The sequence below is a fragment of the Ambystoma mexicanum genome, chromosome 9 (assembly GCF_040938575.1).
Source record: "Ambystoma mexicanum isolate Mex_15411 chromosome 9, UKY_AmexF1_1, whole genome shotgun sequence".
Classification (NCBI taxonomy): domain Eukaryota; kingdom Metazoa; phylum Chordata; class Amphibia; order Caudata; family Ambystomatidae; genus Ambystoma; species Ambystoma mexicanum.
This window is the reverse complement of record NC_090931.1, coordinates 3813251-3834161: the sequence shown is the minus strand read 5'-3', so window position 1 is coordinate 3834161 and position 20911 is coordinate 3813251. Positions and strand designations below refer to the sequence as shown.

Here is a 20911-nt window from a genome sequence, read left to right as displayed (position 1 = left end):
GGAAGAGAGGCAATGCTGTGGCTCCCCCACTGTGCCCCCCCCTGCACCTTCTTGCCTCTTGTATAGGTTATATATAATGTGCTTCGTGCGTGTGTGTGTGTGTGTGTGTGTGTGTCACACACTTGAGTTCTTAAGGAACACAGCCATGCTTGAGATCTATAATCCATTGCAAGACTTGTAAAGTGTTATTTTGCTCTTACTCAGGACGGAATAAACCACACTCTTCGGGAAGTGGGGCACTAGTGCCGACAGAACGTGGCAGTCGTGAGGGGTCAAGCCAGAGGGTCCCTCGCCAGCCCAGTGCCAGCCGCCTGCAGCAGAAGGGTGTCGGCGTTGGGAAGAGCTCGTAGAAGAGATGAAGACGGCGAGCTGTTTGCCTCGGTCATCGCATGTACAGACACGGATGTATATTGGTCTTGGAAGCCACATATTTATTAATGGTGCGTCATGGACCTTGTGGAAGGAAATAATGACCGCCCATGACCGGCCTTGAATGTCTAATTGTGAATGGTGTTTTAGTTCTCCACGCCTCTTCGCTCACTCACTTGGTTTGCGAATGCTTCGTTTGCTTGCTCTTGTGAGCTGTGATAAATGCTTTGCTCTTGGTAGCACGCGAGCAGCAGTAGCCCCCCCCCCCCCCCCCCGCACCCCTGTCTTGCTTCGTGAATGGCTGTGTCCTTTCTACACAGATTTGGCACCTCCTCTTGTGGAGCACTGTCCTGCTTTGAAGCTGTTTTGGGGTCTGCTGCAGGTGTATTCTGCCTCCTGCGTGAAGGATTAGCAGCAGAGCATGTGGCTGTGCACATTTAATGAACTGTTCCTCGGTGGTAGATGCAACCTGACCTTTCAAATAAGGCACTGAAGCTGTAGTGTCCTCTTCAGCCCCGGAGCTTGGTCCCAGTTAATCATTTATGTGCTTGGCTCATAATTCATGGCCGAAATGGGGAGGATTCTATTGGTCAATGGAGTTGAGTAAGTAGAAAGCTGATATATCTGGAAAATGCAACCTTTTGTTTCTGGACGTGGTTGCGCGCCTTCCTCAGTCCCCCAGACAGGACCTCGTGGGTCTTCACACACACCTCTGGGCTGGGATGACCGCCACACCAGAACATGCAACTAGTGATGCTACTTCGCATGGGCCAATCTCCAGGAAGTTTTCTCGTCCCTCAGCACCCTGCGTTACTATTCTTGCATAGAGAGGCAGATGGCAGGCAAATGGAATGGCACATGTTTTTCTAATGCAGAGCTCCTCCCGAGTGAATGCATGTCGTATTGATTGGCACGTAATGGGCCTCCTTCAGAAGGGGGCTGTGGGGGGTGGAGGGGGGTTTGGGCCCTTTGGGTGTTGGTTCATCTCTCACTTTAAATGTACGTCCTCTATAGTCTTTCAGATCGTTGGCTACCTCGAAGCACTTAATCGCTGAAACCCGACTACTTTTCCCCCAGCTCTTGCGTGGACATGTGTTCTGCGTTGTCTGGCATCGCTGCCGCCTGCTTAGTGTGGCATTATGAAATGTGGGCAGAGGCATTGATGAGCTGCAATGTTAGCAAATAAAGGTGCTTTCATGGGCCTCTTAGTTTATGAAATTGTATTTGCCTCCCTAGTTTTCATGCTGGCAAGCCACGTGCATAATGCAGACAAGTTATTTCCTTAATGACGTGTAATAATAAGAGGCTGCTGCTAATTACCATGCTTTTATTTTAGTGACTCAAAGTCCACCCTATACATGAAATGACCCATATCCTCATTGGAGAATATATTTCAGCATATGTGGAAAGGTAAGGTTTCCCACATCTGTGCACCCTAAGGAAAGGAGACCTGACCTGTGCAAACACCCCTCGCTGGCCCTGGCCTAGAAAAGGCTGCCTTCAAGGAAGGACACTATGCCTCCAGCCAAAAGCACATGGCTCTAACCTAAAGTTCCCCAGAGTTAAAACATCATCCATCTGGGAGTGATTCAAGCCAAGCATCTTGTCAACCTCCCTGATGATGCGTTCACTAGGTGTTTGAAATTGATATGCTTGTCTCAGATATGTGATATGAAGTCCTGTATGTTCTGTGTGGAGGAGCATGCTTTAAAGGCACCCCACAAAGAACTTTTAGTCCTGACTGTTTGTGGTGCCCAGGTCTCCAGTTTTCATGAAACATAAAACACAAGTTGGGCTCTGCGCACAAATCGGGGTGGACCACTCATTCAGTTTGCATTGTTAAACTATCGAGGAATATGGGACCTCAACAGTTAGTCTGGCCCCCCTTTTCCTTTTGGTGAGTGACCAGCACATGAGTATTGTAGAATGCTTTTTTTAAATAAAACCATTTTTTCAATTGTTATCTTCCAACATTTGAACCAATCGCTGCTTAATTTTTAAGGTGAGAGCTGCTCAACACAAGGTCTGATTCCTGAAAAAGTGCACTAGAACAAATGGGATGAATGTATGGATTGCTTAAAGGGGAAGTGCACTCAATATTGTTATTGTCTCAAAAGATGGGCCATAATAAAAAATGTATATAACAAATATTTTTAAATAAGGTTCCTATGTAAACGTTTGAGGAAATGAGGCTCACAGTCAAAAATTTCAAGGACTAGGAGGCATCCATTTTGTGAAATAAATGAGCCTCCTGTGCTTGTGTTTAAGCTCTGCTCTCACGCAAATAATGAAGCAAAAGTCCCCTACTGGGAGTTTTGCTTATTACAGCTTGAGACTAGAGAATGCCGTCAGGCTCCTTCCTGCCATGTGCTGCTGGTGAGTGCTTCTTTTTTCCCTGCTTTCCTGGGCTCCCCTGAGCTGGGGGAGCCCGGGATACAAAGCAAAAGTCCAGGCAATTATAAATACAACAGCGTTTTATTTATGATTGCTGTGGCTTTCTTTTGAAGTCTCCCGGATGCCCCTGGCTCGGGGGAGCCTGGGAGACTTAAAAAGAATGTAGTGGCAATTATAAATACGTTTTTGTATTTGATTGCTGTGCCTTTTGTTTCAAGTCTCCTGAGCTCCCCCGGGGTGAGGGAGCCCGGGAGACTTCAAAAGAAAGTGCTGTCAATTATAAATACTTTGCCGGCCACCGGCAGAGTATTCATAATTTCAGCGACATTAGCTTTCCGTGCTGGGGGGAAACTGGAAGAGAAAGTTAAAGCAATTATGAAAACTCCGCCAGCGAAGTATTTATAATTGCTGTGACTTTCTTTTTATGTTTTGTGCTTCCTGGGTTTGGGGAGCACAGAAAATGTAAAATGAAAGTCAAGGCAATTACTGCGGCAGCCTCCTCTCCATGTTAAGCTCGGCTCTCTGGTAGCAGTAAGCAAAAGGAAGCTTTTCCTTTCTTTATTGCAGCAAGAGCAGTGCTTAAAGGGGAAGTGCGCTCAAATGTTGTTGTCCTCAGCGTTCGGGCATGTTTTTTAAGCATACTGTGATCGTACAAAATTTTTTTTGGATCAGACCTTACTTTTCCTCACTTTTACACATGCGAAAACAATGGGTTGGGTGTGGCCATCTTGTTCTAATCTTATCCGTTGAGCCATCCCATTAACTTCAAGGGCGCTCGCGGCAAGAGTACAGATTGCCCCCCCCTGAAGCTGACCTATTTTCATGACATTATTGGGTGGCGTAGCCAAATGCGCCCAGTCGTCACCCAGGCCATAACGTCAGTTAGCGCAGAACCTGGAATATCAACACACACATCCTCTCGCAGCGCGTCTGAAATTGGATTCGCAAACAATATTTTTAAAGAAAACATAATTAATCTGTAATGATAATGTGTTATTTATATAGCGCCTTAATCCAAAGCGCTTAGCATGTATGAAGTGCTTTCAAAGAACGCTCCCAAAACCACATTATCATGATCCGCTGATGGCGATCAACGACCAATTGTTGTGTGTCCTTAGGTTACACCAGCAAAACGTTGTAATGATGCACATGGTGTTCCTTTCGGGAGAAGATGCAGATTTGACGCACCTTGATTGCAACGCTTTGGCATCAGCTTCTTGTTACACCGAAAATGGTGATAGGTTGCTCCTTATCACTGGTACCGCCAAAGGGCATATCGGTCCCTGTCTGTTGTCCCACATGATGGTAACGCTAAAAGATCTGTTTAGGTGTATCTGACATTGTTGTTTGAAGAATCCATCCCATGGTAGCTGGAAACTATGGCATTCTCAGAACGGTACAATATATCTGTGTAGATAACAGAATAAAAATATATTTTAATAGCCGTTCTTTATTCAAATGTATCAATTTACACTGTAATTCCGCACCGGATGAATAATGAACACAAACCACACATAATGAACACACACAGACAACATGGGCGAGTATTTGAGACTACGATGTGCATGAAAGGTTGGCGCTGTGAAGTAGGTATAGCGGCCCATGGGATGGAGAAACTGATGGATGAAGGGAACAACAGGCAGATGGCATTATAACGAAACTGGGAATATTCTCTATTGAAAAGCAGACCAAGTTCCCTCAGAACATTTTCAGCCCCCGGCACATCCACCCAACACCTACTTTAAGGTGCACAATAATGCAACATTGATGGCACACCTGGATATTGCATGGGACAAAGTGGTTTTTCCAGCATGGGTCTGGCATGGATTCACATGCTCATGAATATTCCCCCGTCGTCAGGCTGGGAATCCTCGGTAAAGAAAAAATCAGTTCCAGTTTCGTTTCTGAACTGTCTTTCTCCGAATAACCAATCGCTGGTCTCTGGGTCATACTGCCCCCAGCCAATGACTGCCCTCTACCTAAACCCCTCCTCTGGCAGCCATCCTCCGATTTTTACCGCATGTTCAAGTGTTGGGGGGAGTCCAGCTATAGCTCTCGATCTTTTACTGTGTTTTTTTTTTTTTAGTGATTTTACAAATGAGATTAAATCTCATTTTTTCTGTCAATCGAGCCTCAAGCTCCACCGTTTCTACTTCCGATCAACAGGGACCCTTTTTGGAATGTTCTACGCCCCTCGTGGGCAAAGTTTTTGTCGAGTTCCACTTCTTGGAGGATTCCAGAAGATCTGAGGCCTACTCCGTGGACATGGCCCAGGACAAAGGAAACACTATTCCCATATCCAAGCTGTTTTGGATGCGGATTGCAGAATGTCTTCTAGGAGGACGAGCATTCTAGATCCTTCTGCCTTCACAAAGACAAAACGCATGTGGAGAAGGACTGTGCCTTTTGCAAGAACATGTCGGAGCGGACCATGAGGGATTGGCGTATCCCGCCTCACCAACTGGCTGGAAGGGAAGAGCCCAGCGGTAGGTGAGAAGAAGAGGTCCGAGCGGGCTTCTAAGACCTTTGAGGGCGCTCTGGCGATGGGGGCCCAACAAAAGGCAAAGCACTGCGAGTCTGCGGGCACCGTGAGCGCCGAACGGTCGGGCTCCTTGGCTGCCAGGCAGGGCGCACTTTCACTGACGCCATCAACCACGAGTCAATGGTCTGGCTCGTGGTAGAGGAAATCTGAGAACCGAGGGAAACTTTGGGGGAAGTCCCGGTCGATCACGACAGAGACAGCCGAGGGGGAGCGAGATGGTGACCCTCCCCCAAAGGTGAAGGCCTCAAGCGCGCCCAAAGTCGTGAAGGGCTTGATTCACCCGGCTAAGGCCACTATGGAGGGAGTAGTGGCGGCCCTGGCGAAGCCTGTGGAGGCGACCTCGGGGCCCAGAGTTTCCCTGCCACTGCGGAAGGAATCCTCTTTTCAGCCCATCAATCAGACCCCCGTGAGAACCCCGGTGGAAAAAGAGGGGTGGCCATCACGGACATGGATACAGCCTCTGAAGAGGGGCTGGCTGGAGTCGTGAAGATCCTGATAAAAAAAAGTTCAGAGGAGGTCTGGTCCCACGGGAGGGATCCCGACAAGGCAGACGAAGAGAGCGATGGTGGTGCTGATGAGGTTCCCATGGAGGCGGAGGATTCCACTCCCCAACTGTTGCGCCCGTCGCAGCCGGTGCCTGGTCCACAGGACAACTCGGGAGCGATCTTGATGGCGATCCAGGCCTTATGCACGGAGATAAAGACGAGGTTGCCCTTACCCCCAACGGACGACCCAGCAGAGCCTGGCCCATCGGGGAGCCCTCCAAGCAAGCGGAGGAGAGTTCATCCCCTTCCAGCCTTCGCGGCCCTCACAGCCGGATTCTCTTTCCACTGATCCTAGGGAGGACACGGGAACAGAGACGGCCACGACAGGGACGGATGACGACAGTGGTCACGACAGGATGGGCCATCCATCACCACCTCCTCGGGCCTCAGCGCCCGACGAAATTGGCTCCTTCCATGCCATGATCGCCAGGGCATCCAAGCTCTTCCAGCTCTGCCCCGAAGAACAGAAGGAAGGCTTCTTGTATCAACAGCGTGAGGCCAAAAGGAAGATGGTACTTGTGGTCCCGTTACTTGACATCTGGGACGAGGGGCTGTTGCTCCTGAAGTACCCATCCACGACCCCTGACAAGAGAGATTGGTATGAGAAGTAGTACTGGGTCCCGGATTCCGCCCCCTTGTGCCTTGGGGCGGCCAAGAAGAAAGCGGCGGGGGCGACAGCTTCAACTTCAACCTCCCCACCAGACGGTGAGGGGAAGAAACAATGCCATGGGATGAGGGGACATGGCGGCGGCAACGACGATTAAAGCGGCCAACGCCCTTGCGATTGTGGCCCGCTACGACAGGGAGCTGTGGTTTAAGATTGCTCCTCTGCTGGATTTCCTTCCAGACGACAAGAGGGCTGAGGCCCTGGAGATCTTGGAGGAAGACGAGGTGGCGTCGGACCACACCATAACGGTGGCCATGGACATTGCTGACACCGGTTTCTAACAGCTGGGCAACATTGTTTGCCTTCGACGGCGCGGTTGGCTCAGGGCAACCGATTTCCGCCAGGGCGTGCAAACCAGAGTTTTGGACATGCCCTTTGACGGGAACAACCTGTTTGGCAAGACAGTAGACGAGTCGCTGCAGGCCATCAAGGTCGACACGGAGACTGTGTTAGGGAGAATTCTCTCTTCAGGCTGAATTTCCTAACCTAGAGAGTCCCCCAGCAGCTTTGCTGGATTTCTGGAGTTTGTTTTTTCCCTCCTGCCAAGAGTGAGACTCTTTTTCTCCCACTCTTGGACATGATTCATGGTATTCCTTTGATTGGTAATGTGTTTTATGGGCTATGGGGTCCTTTACTCCATAGGGTCTCATGTGTTTTTCCTATGTGTTACACAGCACCCTCCGTGCAGTAACACAGGGGTGTCATAGTGACACCCCACCATAGACTCCATACCCTGGGACTGACTACTGTCTCCCAGGGCATGTAAAGTCACCATTGGCTTTACTAGTCCCAAATTATTAACAGAAACCAGTACAAACCATCATATTGTGGACGTACTGGTCGGGGCAATTCGATTGCCCCGGGGTCTGTTAGTCGAGGGAGCATGTCTCCGTCCCCCCTGATCGAGTTTTGGCTGGTGGCAGTGGAAACTACTTTTTATATTCGACCGCGAATATTTTCTTATGGGATTTTCCCATTGTTCGAGGCGACCAACTTTAATTATTTAATTCTCATAGCCTCGAACATACCGCCGGTTTATTTAATTAATAATAATTCTACAGTTGGTATTTTTTGCCAAGACTCGATTCTAAAATGGCGTTTGTGTTTTCTTCTGTGACTCCAACCCAAGTCGAGCCCTTTGTTTCACTTTTTGGTGGGCTTCACAGAAGCCTCCAAAAGTGGTGCCACTCTGTCTGGGTACCACAGGGGGTGTGGGAGGGGGTTTAGGCACCCTGGACCGAGTTACCTTGGTAACTCAGGTCGCACCACTTAGCATGTTTCAGTGACAGCTAGGCCGAGTGAGTGGGGGTTTTCTGCATAAAAGCAGGGCTTTGGGGACTGGAATTTCAGAAGTCGCCACAGGACCGGAGAATCCGACAAGGTAGAAGCTGAGCCGACCTACCACGACGACACCACCGGTGGAGCCCTGCAGAACCGACTCACTACTTCCCGACGACAGAGAAGATCTCCCGGCTGGAGAGGCTTCTTCCCCTGACTGGTGGGCACAACCAGTTTTCCTTTCTTTCTTCGCACCCCAGCCCGGTTTGTGGTCGAACTGCTCGTGCTAAGCACCCCGGCAGCCGGATAGCCACTAACCCCTGAACCGCGAATCACCGGACCGCTCCTTGTACCTGAGAAACTCTGCGGCTGGTTTCTTCCCTGGCAGTGCAACGGACTCCTGTCTTCCTCCACAACGAGATCCTCTCTTCCCCCGGACGAAGCACCGACTTGCACCTGCTGCCAGGAACAACTGCCCCCGCTGGAATGTTCTCACCACTTTAAGGTACCGTGTCCGCCAGGCCTCCCTTTCTAAAGATTGCTACGAGGTAATAATAACTCCTTAACCTTCTGGACTGGGCTGGCTGCCTTGACCCTCTAACTGGTCCCTTTCTGTGGTCCAACTCCTTTTTGAACCTTTACAAGACCTTTGTGCACTGCAACCATGTGACCTTGGACACATTTCGTTTGGATCCTCTGAAGGTGGATCCGGCCTCTAGAACTCTAACTTCACGGTTTTACTTTGCCTTCCTCCCTTGTTGTGTTCTTGAAAAAGTGTTGGGATCTGTTTCAATTTGTTCTCTGCTTTACTCTCCCTTTTTAAAACGAACTATTAGAGTACCATCTACGTTAAGCGCTCACCGCTGTCTGAAGATAAGTGGGGCTTAACTTAAGACTTGTCTAATATTCCTTTAAGGGAGTGTATATCTTTTAGTGACCGTGTTTTTGAATTGCTTATTATTAGTGCCTTTGTGTTTTTCTAGATGTGGTTTTAAATAAATAATTATCTATTTTACACCAAGCCCTGGTTAGTGTTTACTTGTTCTATTGTGTGCTCTTGACCTATTGTGAATACTCTGTATACTGCCTCCCTCTTCTTGAGGGAAGTCTGACTGCTTAGCCACAGCTACCAAGTGAATCTGTGTGGTACAGACTGCTACCAAGTGGGTTTACTGCCTAACACCTGTGGTCCTAAATCTTTTGCAGTGGTCCCAGAGGGAACTGCACAGGTTTCTGCCTAACAGACTGCTCGGGCCTTGGGAGTTTTGCAGCAACGACAGCTGCCCTTTCGGAACTCCCGAGGCAAGCAAGGTGCCTCCAAAGGATTCGGCGGCGGCTCCTAGTCGGGCCGCTCCTCGTGACTGAACTGGCCGTTGCGTCGGGCCCCCACCTGAGCACCCTGGTGGGAGGCCGGCTGGCGAAGTTCATCAGCGTGTGAGAGTCCATCTGCATGTGAGAGTCCATCTCCACCAACCGATGGGTGCTGGCTGCCCTGGCCTGCGGACACACTTGAGTTTCTAAAAAAAAAGTGCCCCGCATTCCTCCCGTGGCCAGGAAGGAAAACCACGTCCCTCAACTGCTGCTGGCAGTAAGGGCAATGCTGAAGAAAGGCGCCATCGAGCTCGTCCCAAAGAGGCTCCGGAGTGTACTCGCGATACTTCCTTGTAAGAAAGAAGACTGCGTTTGGCGACCCATCCTGGACCTTCGTTGTTTAAACAAGTACATCAAGGCCCAGAAGTTCCGGATGGTCACCCTCCACCACGTGCTGGGGCAGCTGGAGGAAGGCAACTTCCTGTTGTCGCTGGACTTGGGGGATTCCTACTTTCACATCCCCATTCTAAAAGGACATCAAAAGTTTCTCAGATTCGTAGTCCAAGGACAGCACTACCAGTTCAAGGCTCTTCCTTTCGGATTGAAGTCGGCGCCCAGGATATTCAAGTGCCTAGCACCAGTGACGGCGCGGCTGCGCTTGCAGGGGATCCACGTCTACCCCTACCTGGACGATTGGCTCATCTGAGCAAGGACAAGAGAACTCGCTGTCGGACACACAGCAAAGACCGTCCAACTGCTCACGGATCTGGGATTTTCCATCAACTTCTCGAAATCCCACTTGGTTCCGTCGCAGGTCGCACTGTTTCTGGGAGCCAAGCTCGACACTGTGGCGTGACTGGCCTCTCCGGAGGAAAGGACGAAGGCAATCCTGGGCAAGGTGCAGAGGCTGTTGGCCATGGACGTGGCCAGGGTGAGGTCCATCAAGTCCCTGCTCGGCATGATGTCCTCATGCATCTACCTAGTGCGCCTGTGCAGACTGCGGATGCGTCCACTGCAAGAGTTCCTCGACGCCTGTTGGATGCAAGCGACGGTCAGCTTCGAAGACAGGATCTCGCTCAACGAGACCTTCTGCCAAGCGATCGGGTGGTGGGGCACCCGCGCCCATCTGGTGGCGGCGACGGACTTCCAGACCCCGGTACATCAGGAGACGGTGACAACGGATGGGAAGCGCACACCGGAGATCTCCACGCAAGAGGCCTTTGGCTCCCGGAGGAGAGGTCGCTTCATATCAACGTCCTGGAGCTCCGAGCCGTGTTCTGGGCCCTCAGGTCATTCCTCCCATCCCTCAAGGGCAAGGTGGTGAGGATCTTCACCGACAACACCACCACGATGCTCTACATCCGGAAGCAGGGAGGCACCAGATCCCCAGCCCTATCCAAGGAGGCCCAGGATCTGTGGCACTGGGCCGTCGCCCAGGGGATGTTTCTGGTACCCTTCCACCTGGTAGGAATAAAGAACACCATCGCCGACTCGCTCAGCAGGGAGCTGCGCTCGTACCACGAGTGGGAGCTGCGGCAGGGTCAAGTGGATCTACTATTCCAACGATGGCACAATCCCCAGATCGACCTATTCGCGACGGCGACGAACGCCAATTGCCGGAGGTTCACCAGCAGGGGAGCATGGGCAATGCCTTCTCATTCCCCTGGGACGGCCTGTTCCTGTATGCATTCCCGCTGTTGCCGTTGCTGCTGCGACTCATCAACCAACTCAGATGGTCCCGATGCAGGATGATCCTCGTCGCACCGGCGTGGCTGAGACAGATCTGGTTCCCGGACCTTCTGGACATGTCAGCGTCCCCCACCCCCCCAAGTCAAACTGCCGATGGACGCAGATCTCCTCTCCAGAGAAGGAGGCGCCATCCTCCACCATGACCCGGGGTTGCTGAATTTGCAGGCCTGGCTTCTGCAGCACTAGAGTTTGGATGGTACGATATCCCGTCAGACTGCAAAGAGGTCCTTGCAAAGGCCAGGGCGTCCTCAACTCTCAAGTGCTATGGACACAAATGGAAGAGGTTTTCTGTTCGGTGCCGGGCACAGAAGATTAACCCCCCTGCAGATTACGGCCCCTCGGGTGCTACCGTACTTGCTATCGCTGGCCAAAGCGGGGCTGGCCCATGCCTCCATCAACATCCATCTGGCTGCTATCTCACGCTACACCAGAACTCCGGGGCGCTCATCGCTGTGGTCCCATCGCCTGGTGAAGGAGTTCATGAAGGGACTATTCCGATCGTTCCCGCCGGTGAAGGCTCCGGTCCCGGCGTGGGAGCTCAACGTGGTGCTGACCAGGCTCATGGGGCCGCCATTCGAGCCTCTGCATTCGGCACCGTTGAAGCTCCTGTCGTGGAAAACAGCGTTTCTTGTGGCCATCACCTCCGCACGACGAGTGGGAGAGATCCAGGCCCTCTCCTGCAAGCCCCCATACCTGACTTTCCACGAGACGAGGGTGGTGCTGAGGACGCACCCCTCCTTCATGCCCCAGGTGCCGTGGGACTTCCATCTCAACAAGCCCTTGGTGTTACCTGTTTTCTTCCCGTCGCCTTCGTCGCCGGCCGAGAGGACTTTGCACTTGCTGGATGTAGCTAGAGCGCTGAAGTTCTATGTGGAACTTGTGAACTTTGGACCTGTGAACCAAGGGAAGGCCCTCTCAAAGGCTTCCATTTCCAGATGGCTCTCCGCTGCATCATGCACTGTCACCGGTTGGCAAACCGACTGTTGCCCGGCCGTCTGAGAGCCCATTCGACCAGAGCGATCGCTGCTACCACGGCCTTCATGTCTGGTGTGCCCCTGCTGGACATCTGCAGGGCTGCTACGTGGAGGTTGACGCACACCTTCATGAGATTCTACTGCGTCGACCGGGATTCCACAGAGTCCAGAGTCGGCCAGGCAGTGCTGCGCAACCTGTTCGACTGAAGGTGGGCCTGGTGAGGAGGTAAGAGATGGTTAATGTTGAGTTGATGAAATGCTTAATGTTGAGCCTTGCCACCTCCCGTGGTGGTGCATGTGTGTAGTGCTATGTATTCTTTATTCATGAGCATGTGAATCCATGCCAGACCCCATGCTGGAGAAGGAACAAGTTACTTACCTGTAACTGTTGTTCTCCAGCATGGGTCTGGCATGGATTCACATGCGAACCCTCCCTCCTACCCCTCTGCGGCTCTTCACTTGGTCCTACTGCCACTTTACATGCTACCAAATCTGAGGATGGCTGCCAGAGGAGGGTCTCGGGTAGAGGGCAGTCATTGGCTGGCGGCAGTATGACCCAGAGACCAATGATTGGTTATTAGGAGAAAGACGGTTCAGAAACGAAACAAACTGATTTTTTTTTTTCTTTACCGATGATTCCCAGCCTGACGACGGGGAATATTCATGAGCATGTGAATCCATGCCAGACCCATGCTGGAGAACAGGTATAGGTAAGTAACTTGTTCCTTCGATATCACTAGCCTGTATACAGGTTGTGGTTGCGAGTCGTCTATGAATAATCATCACAATATGCTCCAACTAACAACCCATAACCATGTCAGTAACCAATACTGGCCAAAAAATCAAACCTTTACTTCTCTTAAACTATATGCAAATAACAATTATTAGACTTATAAACAAACCGCGAGTTACGCACTTGTTCTTTTTAAAAATATGGCGCAGTATAAATTTAATCAACAGAACAACATATTGTGTCCACTATTTTTGTCAAATGGCATATTCACACATTGCTGAATTGTTCACTATGCATACAGAACAAATGCCGTTTTTAATCACAAAAATAGTATGGATAGTTGAATTTACATTATGTTTGGTAGTTCCATTCTCTCGGCGTAACGCAGAGTGTCCGCTCTGAGCAACAGTTTGCATAAATTGAAACTAAATGTTCCAATGTCCACTGTCAATATAGTAAATGTTACAATTTTTGTCGGTATTCAACACCTTCTGTCCTTCTAGCTAAGGTCAAATAACAATAGAAGCTTGTTTTCAGCCTGTATGTGTGGTAGGTTTCGATTTTGTGAAAGAACGCCACAATAATAAAACAGACTGGACAAGATGCGTCAGTGTGAACTGATTAAGGCCTTCCATTCCCACAAGCATCAGCCCACAAAATGACCTTCACTCCATGGAGAGATGAGCCCAGTTGACACATGTGGCATTTGAAATACGCCTGAAAAATAAACAAATTGTTGGCTGGCATCCACCAATGCTGTGTAATCATGAATACTGTCTTACCGATCACTAGTGCAGGTTATGAGCCGATATGTGATGTCGTTCATGACGCTGCAGCCTTTCAATGGGCAAAATCATTCATTCTGGAGTCTCAACTTTCTCGAATAGCAGACACCTTTTGACATTTTTTTAAATTGCGGTAAAATTTAACCTTGTTAAACCTTGCAAGCTATCTCTTGGCTTCTTTCCCGAGACGATTGTATTCATTATGTTGCAAGCGTAACAGGGTACAGGCTTCAATTGCACGCCGCGCTCTAATTCATGCATGTCTGTTCAGACTATCTATCTCATCTGAGGCAGCCCTGTCTGTGCTCAAGCAAGACAGCTGAAATTGTGTGCCCATACCAAGCCAGTTGCGTTCATGATCCGATTAGGCCTTGTGCCAATCGGCCGTGCAAGTGCATAGGGTGAGCAACGATGAGTGCCAGACCATTTTTCAGAGTCGTTCCCTAAATTTCTAATGTGACCCTAAACCATGGGTAGCCTTGTGCTCAACATCATGAAAGTGCACAATCCTGCCGGTCAAGCAAAAAGTGTTTTTTCCTGGGAAAGGCCATAGCAAGTCAAGAAGGTGCCTGAGGCGATGAAGAATTGGTTCCCACTATTCGAGTAGGATGTGCTCTGGGCGGCAGATCAGTTTTCAAAAGGTTAGAATAACTGGTGAACGCAGGCTAACCCAGCCAACATCGAATTCCTTTTAGTAGACCCTATCTGTTGTACCGTGACGCTCAGCAAGAAATCACATCGTTTAATAAACTGGACAATACATTTTTCTGATCTTCTGATACTCGTATAGTCGGCAATGTATAAACCTATACATTGTAATCTGTATAACAGTCATTCTAGGGGAGTTGGACCATGGGGTGTAATATTCAATTACAGTTGCTTTTCGGTTCAGAGTAGGGGAAGAAATTACTTCAACTTAGTTTTGGATAACAGTTACACTCAAGGTAAGTAAAACTGATAGTACAAGCCACTGAAAGGCTGCTGTAACCTAAGATTTCTTTTATGTCTGTCTAAAACAGACCATGCAGAGCAAAACCCAGTATTACACTGTGTGAGTGACCCACATTTATGTCCGCAAAACTTAAGGCAGGCTTTATCTGCATAGGCTAACAGCATTTTGGGGAAGCAAAACCCAGTTATACAATTATTCTTACCGGAGTAATACGGTCAAAATAACATTACTTTTGTGGAAGAGGCACAACCAATTCATAGGTGAGCTAAATAACCTTATATATACTTTTGAGAATAGTATAACATTTCAAAGATAACTAAACTGTCACCAAAAGGGATGAAAGGATACTTTCTACCCTTCGCGAACTGTAGTTCTGTCAAGGAACGTTAAGTGGTGCACCTAGGGACAAAAAACTATGCTTTTGAATAGACAATATTAAATAGACCCCAAAAAATCACACCCATCAAGACTGAAATAGTGTGTAAAAAGGTACCCACTCGCCGAGGTGTTTGGAAAAAATAATACACCACTAAAGCGAAAAGTTCTGGGGTTGACACAGGTCAGGCGATTGATCATTGCTATGAAAATCGTATCCACTATAGGCCATCAACGCCAGTGCCATGCACTTATGCTAATATATCACCAATAACAACCACAGATGTGCCTTATCGATCAAGGACCAGTAATCTAAACGAAGGGAAGGTAAAAGATATACATTAATGAATCATACACCCGATTTAAATCTGCATAATTAAATACTTTTTATAGCATTGAAATTGAGTGTAATGGCATTTCATTGTTTATGTACAATGTCCAAACATTGGGGAACATATTGAAAATGTTCATGTGAGCAGATTATGAAGCCCGCCACAAATCATTTAAATCTGGAAGTCAACTTTTCAACAAATTCTGCTTCAGGTGGGCAGGGCTTGTTTGCAATGTTTTTTGGTTTGGCATTGTTTGTGTCCTAGGAACAAAAAACAGGATCGATTCCATGAGTATGCATGGCCAACACTTTCAATATCAAATCTTTCACAAATTCGAATTCCGTTTCCTTGTAGATTGGCTTGGCCACCCATCGTTTGCCTCGTTTTGTAAAGGCCATGAGGTAACAAAGCATCCTGATGTTTCCTGCAGTTTTCGCTTGTCCCCTCCCAACGTTCTCGTTCTGCGCAAGTACAGCTAGTCTTCTTCTAGCCTCCATACTATCTGCTGAAAAGCAACCTTTTGGACTTGTACTTTGGGCATATATTATGGAACTCCGCCAAATCTCCGGTATGATGAGAATTCTGTGCATCCCTTCAGGTCTCTTAAAAGAGTTTTATCGTACACAATCTTCTCAAGTGCTTTCTGTGGAGTGGAACATGGCATCAACCACGTCTCGTGTTCCTGCTCCTTCGATAAAGGTCTATGTGCATATTCGTGAAAATGTTGTTTTTCTGTCCACAAGTGTACGTTGGAACAATGGTGCTTCAATGACCGCCATTTTTCAAGTAGATTTTCTACAGATCTATCACAAGTTTTGGAGCTCCACCAAAGATGGTTGCTGATATACTGACACCAATTTAAAATATTTTCGGAACCCTTTTTCTTTTTTTTAAACTAGCAGCTGTAATTATTGTGACTAATTTGGCAACGTGCCATACATCAAACTGATGATGAATGTGTGAAAACTGCTCTCGCATGGCCTTGGCTATTGAAACATGCCTGTCAGTGGCTATCTGGTCTATTTGCATTCCCCTGGATTGAAGATGTTCAACGGATTTGATGAAGCCATGTTTCTCCATGGCCACAGAAGATGTACATTCGGACACCTGCACGATCTCTGAACTCACCATTTTTTTTTTTTACTTTCCATGTCTTGAAAGTGGTATGTGCAGCTGAAAATTCGGGGCTGTCACACTGTCAGTCGCCAGCTAGGAAGAAACGTTTGCTAGAGAATGTACTTTCGATTGACATCTGTTATATTTTCCAGGCTTGACTAATCCCTTTTGATATTTGTTGTACTGGGTTTTAGCAAGGACCTCAACTCCCACAAATTGACAGAAACTGGAAATCATACCAAAAGTCAACCCGCTGAAAAGTAAAGCTGCTGAACATAGATTTCCAGCGGGCACTTTGCCCAGCATCGGTTGAGTGGACCATGAAAATGTAGTATGGAGGTAGACACAGCTGCTTCTAGTTAGTGCCTTGTAATACACGAGAGACATTCACCAATGGCTCCACACATGTTCCCCTTCAATGTATGGACACATTTCAGCATCTGTACAATCTCTAGCAGGCAGCTGTTGAATACAATGTATTTTTGCTACTTTAATAGCCAGTCCTCCGGCATGAATGCGTTTCGTGACTCGACTGTGGTGGACATATCGCCCAAACTAGCCAAAGTGAAGTAGAGATCTTTAGCAAGTTCCTCGGTCAATTGCATTGAAGCTTCAGTATCTGCTAGTTCAGGTTGTGATATTTTCACATAAATTGGAGAAACAGGTAACAACATCGAATGTTTCTTGGGTGGAACATTTTTAGCGGGTGTAGATTGTGTCAAGGGGTCTGCAAGGAATTGTAATGCATCTTCATTGTATTCTGTTTCATCTTGTCGAGTTGTCACATGGTAACAATGGTCCATGGACACTTTGCACGGTTTGCCGGTGACATTCCATTCCTTTTCCGGCCGCTGTGCATATGCATCACGATTCTGCTTATTGACTGGACCACGCTGTGTCCCCAACAGTAGTTGCTCCATTGTGAAATCTGTTTGGCAAGCCACATCTTTGGTTTCGTTTGTTGTCTGAGTGTTTATACTTCTCGTCCTTCTGGGTCTCTTAGGGATGTGTACAAAAACATGCTCAATGTATAGCACACATACAGCAGATAACACTTCAAAAACATTACATTGATATTTTATTTCTATCGCGCTCAGAGCGCATGAATAAAACATCAGCCTAAAAACTTGTACATAACAAACTTGTTTGTTACCCTTGTTTTTCTTGATTTTCTTCGAAACAGTCTGCTTCTCTTTTCCCACCGCAGCATCAAGCTGAAAAAAACAGCGTTTTAGATGGTTTAAATCAAGCACATTTCATTTTCACGCAAACAAACATATGTACATATCTACAAACAGAACCAACTTCGTTGACTTGAAAAAATGACAACATAAAAATGTATTCCAAATGCAATGTGATGTCCAATTCTTTTCAATATTAGGTTATGTTCACCTCTGGTCTATGTGCATACTATTCTAATTCTGCACCTTGTGTACATTCCTTTAATAGAATATTCATTAAAAGAAATAAAATGTCAATCACACTGGAAATGAAAATCTTTCATCCTTTCATTGCACAGAGCACTTGCACACAAAGTATTACTAAATGATTAAGAACCGTATACTATAAGGTTTGTTGTTGCAACACTAATGGAACATTTGTATAAACATACCCTCGCAAACAGTGTACGTCATTTAGTCTTAATATATATTTCAGATTTCACCCGATAACCTTCCGAGGTGAAACATGTACTTGATCTGAGATCACTGTGCAAAACATACTGTGCCTCATTACGAGTGCGGCGGTAAGGGGTTAACTACACCGGTAAGGATGCTGGTGCCGTTAACCCCTTACCACCACATTCTGAGGCCCCTTAGCGGGTCCCACTAGGGCTGGCTGGTAAAACCAGCCGTCCTTAGCGGGAGCTGGTAAGGGACCAGGGAACTAATAACGGGCCTGTAATTTACGGGCCTGTTATTAGCTCCCTCCCCATTCCCATTGAGCCCTATGGGAGCTCGAATGGGGAAGGGTTTTTTGAATGGGGACTTACCGGGTCCTCCAAGGTTGGAATGACCCGGTAAGTCTCCATTCAGAGAACCTGGTCCCGGACACGACTTTGGAGGCAGCCATGGTGCTAATAGCATCATTGCTACCTCCAAACTCGTAATGACCCCCCACTGATTGTAATGTTGCCCTCAAAAGTTGAGGCAGTTTAACGTTAGAACCGAGTTCATACAAGTTTCAAACAGTGCACGGTTACATGCATGTCGGTCTTAAATAATATCCTTTGTAGGATTTACTATCATTCTTGCAAGGGGACTGTAAGTACGCATACCTAAAACTCTGGACCAGTTGCAAAGGAGGAAGCGATGGTAGTCCAAGTTCCAGCATCCCCCTATAACACAGTACTTGTTTTAGTACTGATGAAAACAGCGAAATGGAACTGAGACAAGGAGATGCAGACAATGGTACATATAGAGAGACACCCATACATGCCACTTAGTGTAAATAACTGATAGCATACATTAACATTTTATTTGAAATTCCAAGCATAACACATTCTCGTAAAGGACAAGTACAATCAAATAACTTCATAGCTGAGCGAGCTTGATGTTGACTCTGGTAAAGTAATTGATGCAGAATCTTGCTCCTTCATTTTCAGTGCATTGTCATAAAGTGGTACAAGGGAAAATTAAAGTTGTATTGGATATGTGGGCAGATCCAACGCTCGAAAACATCACTTTGTGCATGTCGGTAGGACTTGCCATTGGGATACTGGATGTGTCGTGGTTTCCTCACTTGTGCGGGTCTGTGCTTCCATCAGTGTGCTCTACGGAAAAAAAAGGACACGTCAAGCAACCGATTCCAAAAACATAATGCAACTTTTAAAGGGCACTATGGCATTGTTTTCTAATGGTCATTATTCCTTGAATTATTAGAGACTCCAGAAAGCGGGGACAAATGTAAAATTCAATGCAATCTTGTCACTATAGAAACTTTAGTAAGACAAATTTTAAGTAAATATACACCGAAAGCTCCAATATGTTCATGAAGTTACATTTTCAATACCCTACCCTAATGAAATCAGGAGATCATAGAGAATACTTATTTATGCAGACCATTGTTCTACATACCAACAAACACAGCTAATTCATCATCCAGGACTTACTTGAGGCAGCGTGTGCATTAATTTAGTCGGAATTGCATTTGGAATCAATTTACGAAGAATTCTGGGTCGATGCTTCTTTGTGTACTTCGATTGTTCGTACATATCGTCAGTAAAGTGCAGGCTGCAGATGCAGAATCGATTGGCCTTCTCCTCCTTCAAGACATTCTGCGCCCTACTTTCAATCTTGTCCACCGCAAAACTGCAATATTTAATCCCACTTCTTAATAAATCAATTTCTCCAGCATGGGGTCTGGCATGGATTCACATGCTTATGAATATTCCCTGTGGTTAGGCTGGGAATCCTTGGTAAAGAAAAAATCAGTTTCAGTTTCACTTCTGAACTGTCATTCTCCTAACAACCAATCACTGGTCTCTGGGTCATACTGCTGTTAGGGAGAATTCTCATTCTATGGCTAATTTCCCTTACCTATAGAGTCCCCCAGCAGCTTTGCTGGATTTGAAGGGTTTGTTTTTTTTCTGCGAAGAGTGAGACTCTTTTTCCCACTCTTAGGCATTTTTGCTATGTGTTTTGTAGGCTATTTTTTGTGTTTAATGTCTGGGATTTTCTCAACCCCATAGGAACCATCTTTATTCACGTGTTACACAGCACCCTTAGTGCAGTGACGCAGGGGTGTCGTAGCGACCCCCAAACATAGACTCCATACCCTGGGACTGACTACTGTCTCCCAGGGCATGTAAAATTCCCATTGACTTTACTAGTCCATTTTTATGAACTAAACCAGTACAAACCATCTTACTATGGAGGTACTGGAAAGGGTTAATAGTTTTTCCCTTATGTTAGTTTTCGAGAGGTTACCGTACAGTCCCTCTCTCAAATGTTTCTGGCTGGTGGCAGTGGTTACTACCGTAAATATTCAACTGCAAATATTTTCCTATGGGATTTTCCCATTGTTCGAGGCTACCACATTTTCTGACAGTCTCTAACATACCGCCGGTGCATTTTAATATTAACTTTACTCTGGTAGGTTTCATTTGCCAGAACTTTAATAATATAACTTCTTTCTCGTGTCTTTCTCTAAACTCCTAACTCGGGTCGGGAATCCTTTGTTCGTCCTTTTGGCAGGCTTCTGCCAAGAAGCCCTCCTTTCGGCGCCACTGAGTCTGGGGTGGATCCATTGTGTGGAAGGGGGAGTAGGACCCCTAGACTGGGTTGCCTCAGCAACCCATGTCGCACTCTATCCTGATAGGCTGGAGGGTCTCCCGCCAAGATGACCACTCCACTGTGAGTGACAGCTAGGCTGTATGAATGGGGATCTTTTTGCATAAAAGCAGGGTCCTTAGGACTGGAAGAGCAAGACGTCGCCACTGGAACTAAGAAGCCAAAGACTTGAGAAGCCAAAGACATCTGCAACGACTGAACCACCGGTGAAGCCCTGCTGCAGCGTCTCACCACTTTTCTCCACACGATGAGAGAAGATCTTCATCTGCAAGAGCCTTCTTCTCTTGAGCTACTGGGGCCAACCAGTTTGCCAATCGCCTTCCGGGACCTGCCTTGGTCGAATCTCCCGTACCCTGTACTCTGAGACCAGATAGCCAGGCACCAGTCCACCCGGACCGCGATTTAAAGGAGCGTACCTTTTTATTCGTCGGGCAACACCGCGGCTGGTTTCATCCCTGGGTAGTGCAGTAACTCGAACCTTCCTCCACGACGAGAGCCTC

The 20911-nt window shown here is 47.5% G+C and overlaps 1 protein-coding gene across 2 annotated transcripts in view; it reads left to right on the top strand.

The window, feature by feature from the left end:
• The window catches only part of LOC138487600 (mitotic-spindle organizing protein 2B-like), a 91461-nt gene extending 89121 nt beyond the window's left edge, over positions 1-2340 (top strand). For both annotated transcript variants that reach the window (XM_069614068.1, XM_069614067.1), the window contains one exon: positions 205-2340. In XM_069614068.1, coding sequence (XP_069470169.1) covers positions 205-350 — 146 coding nt within the window. In that variant the 3' untranslated portion in view covers positions 351-2340. The remainder of the gene's footprint in view (positions 1-204) is intronic.
• The last annotated feature ends 18571 nt before the right edge of the window (positions 2341-20911 follow it).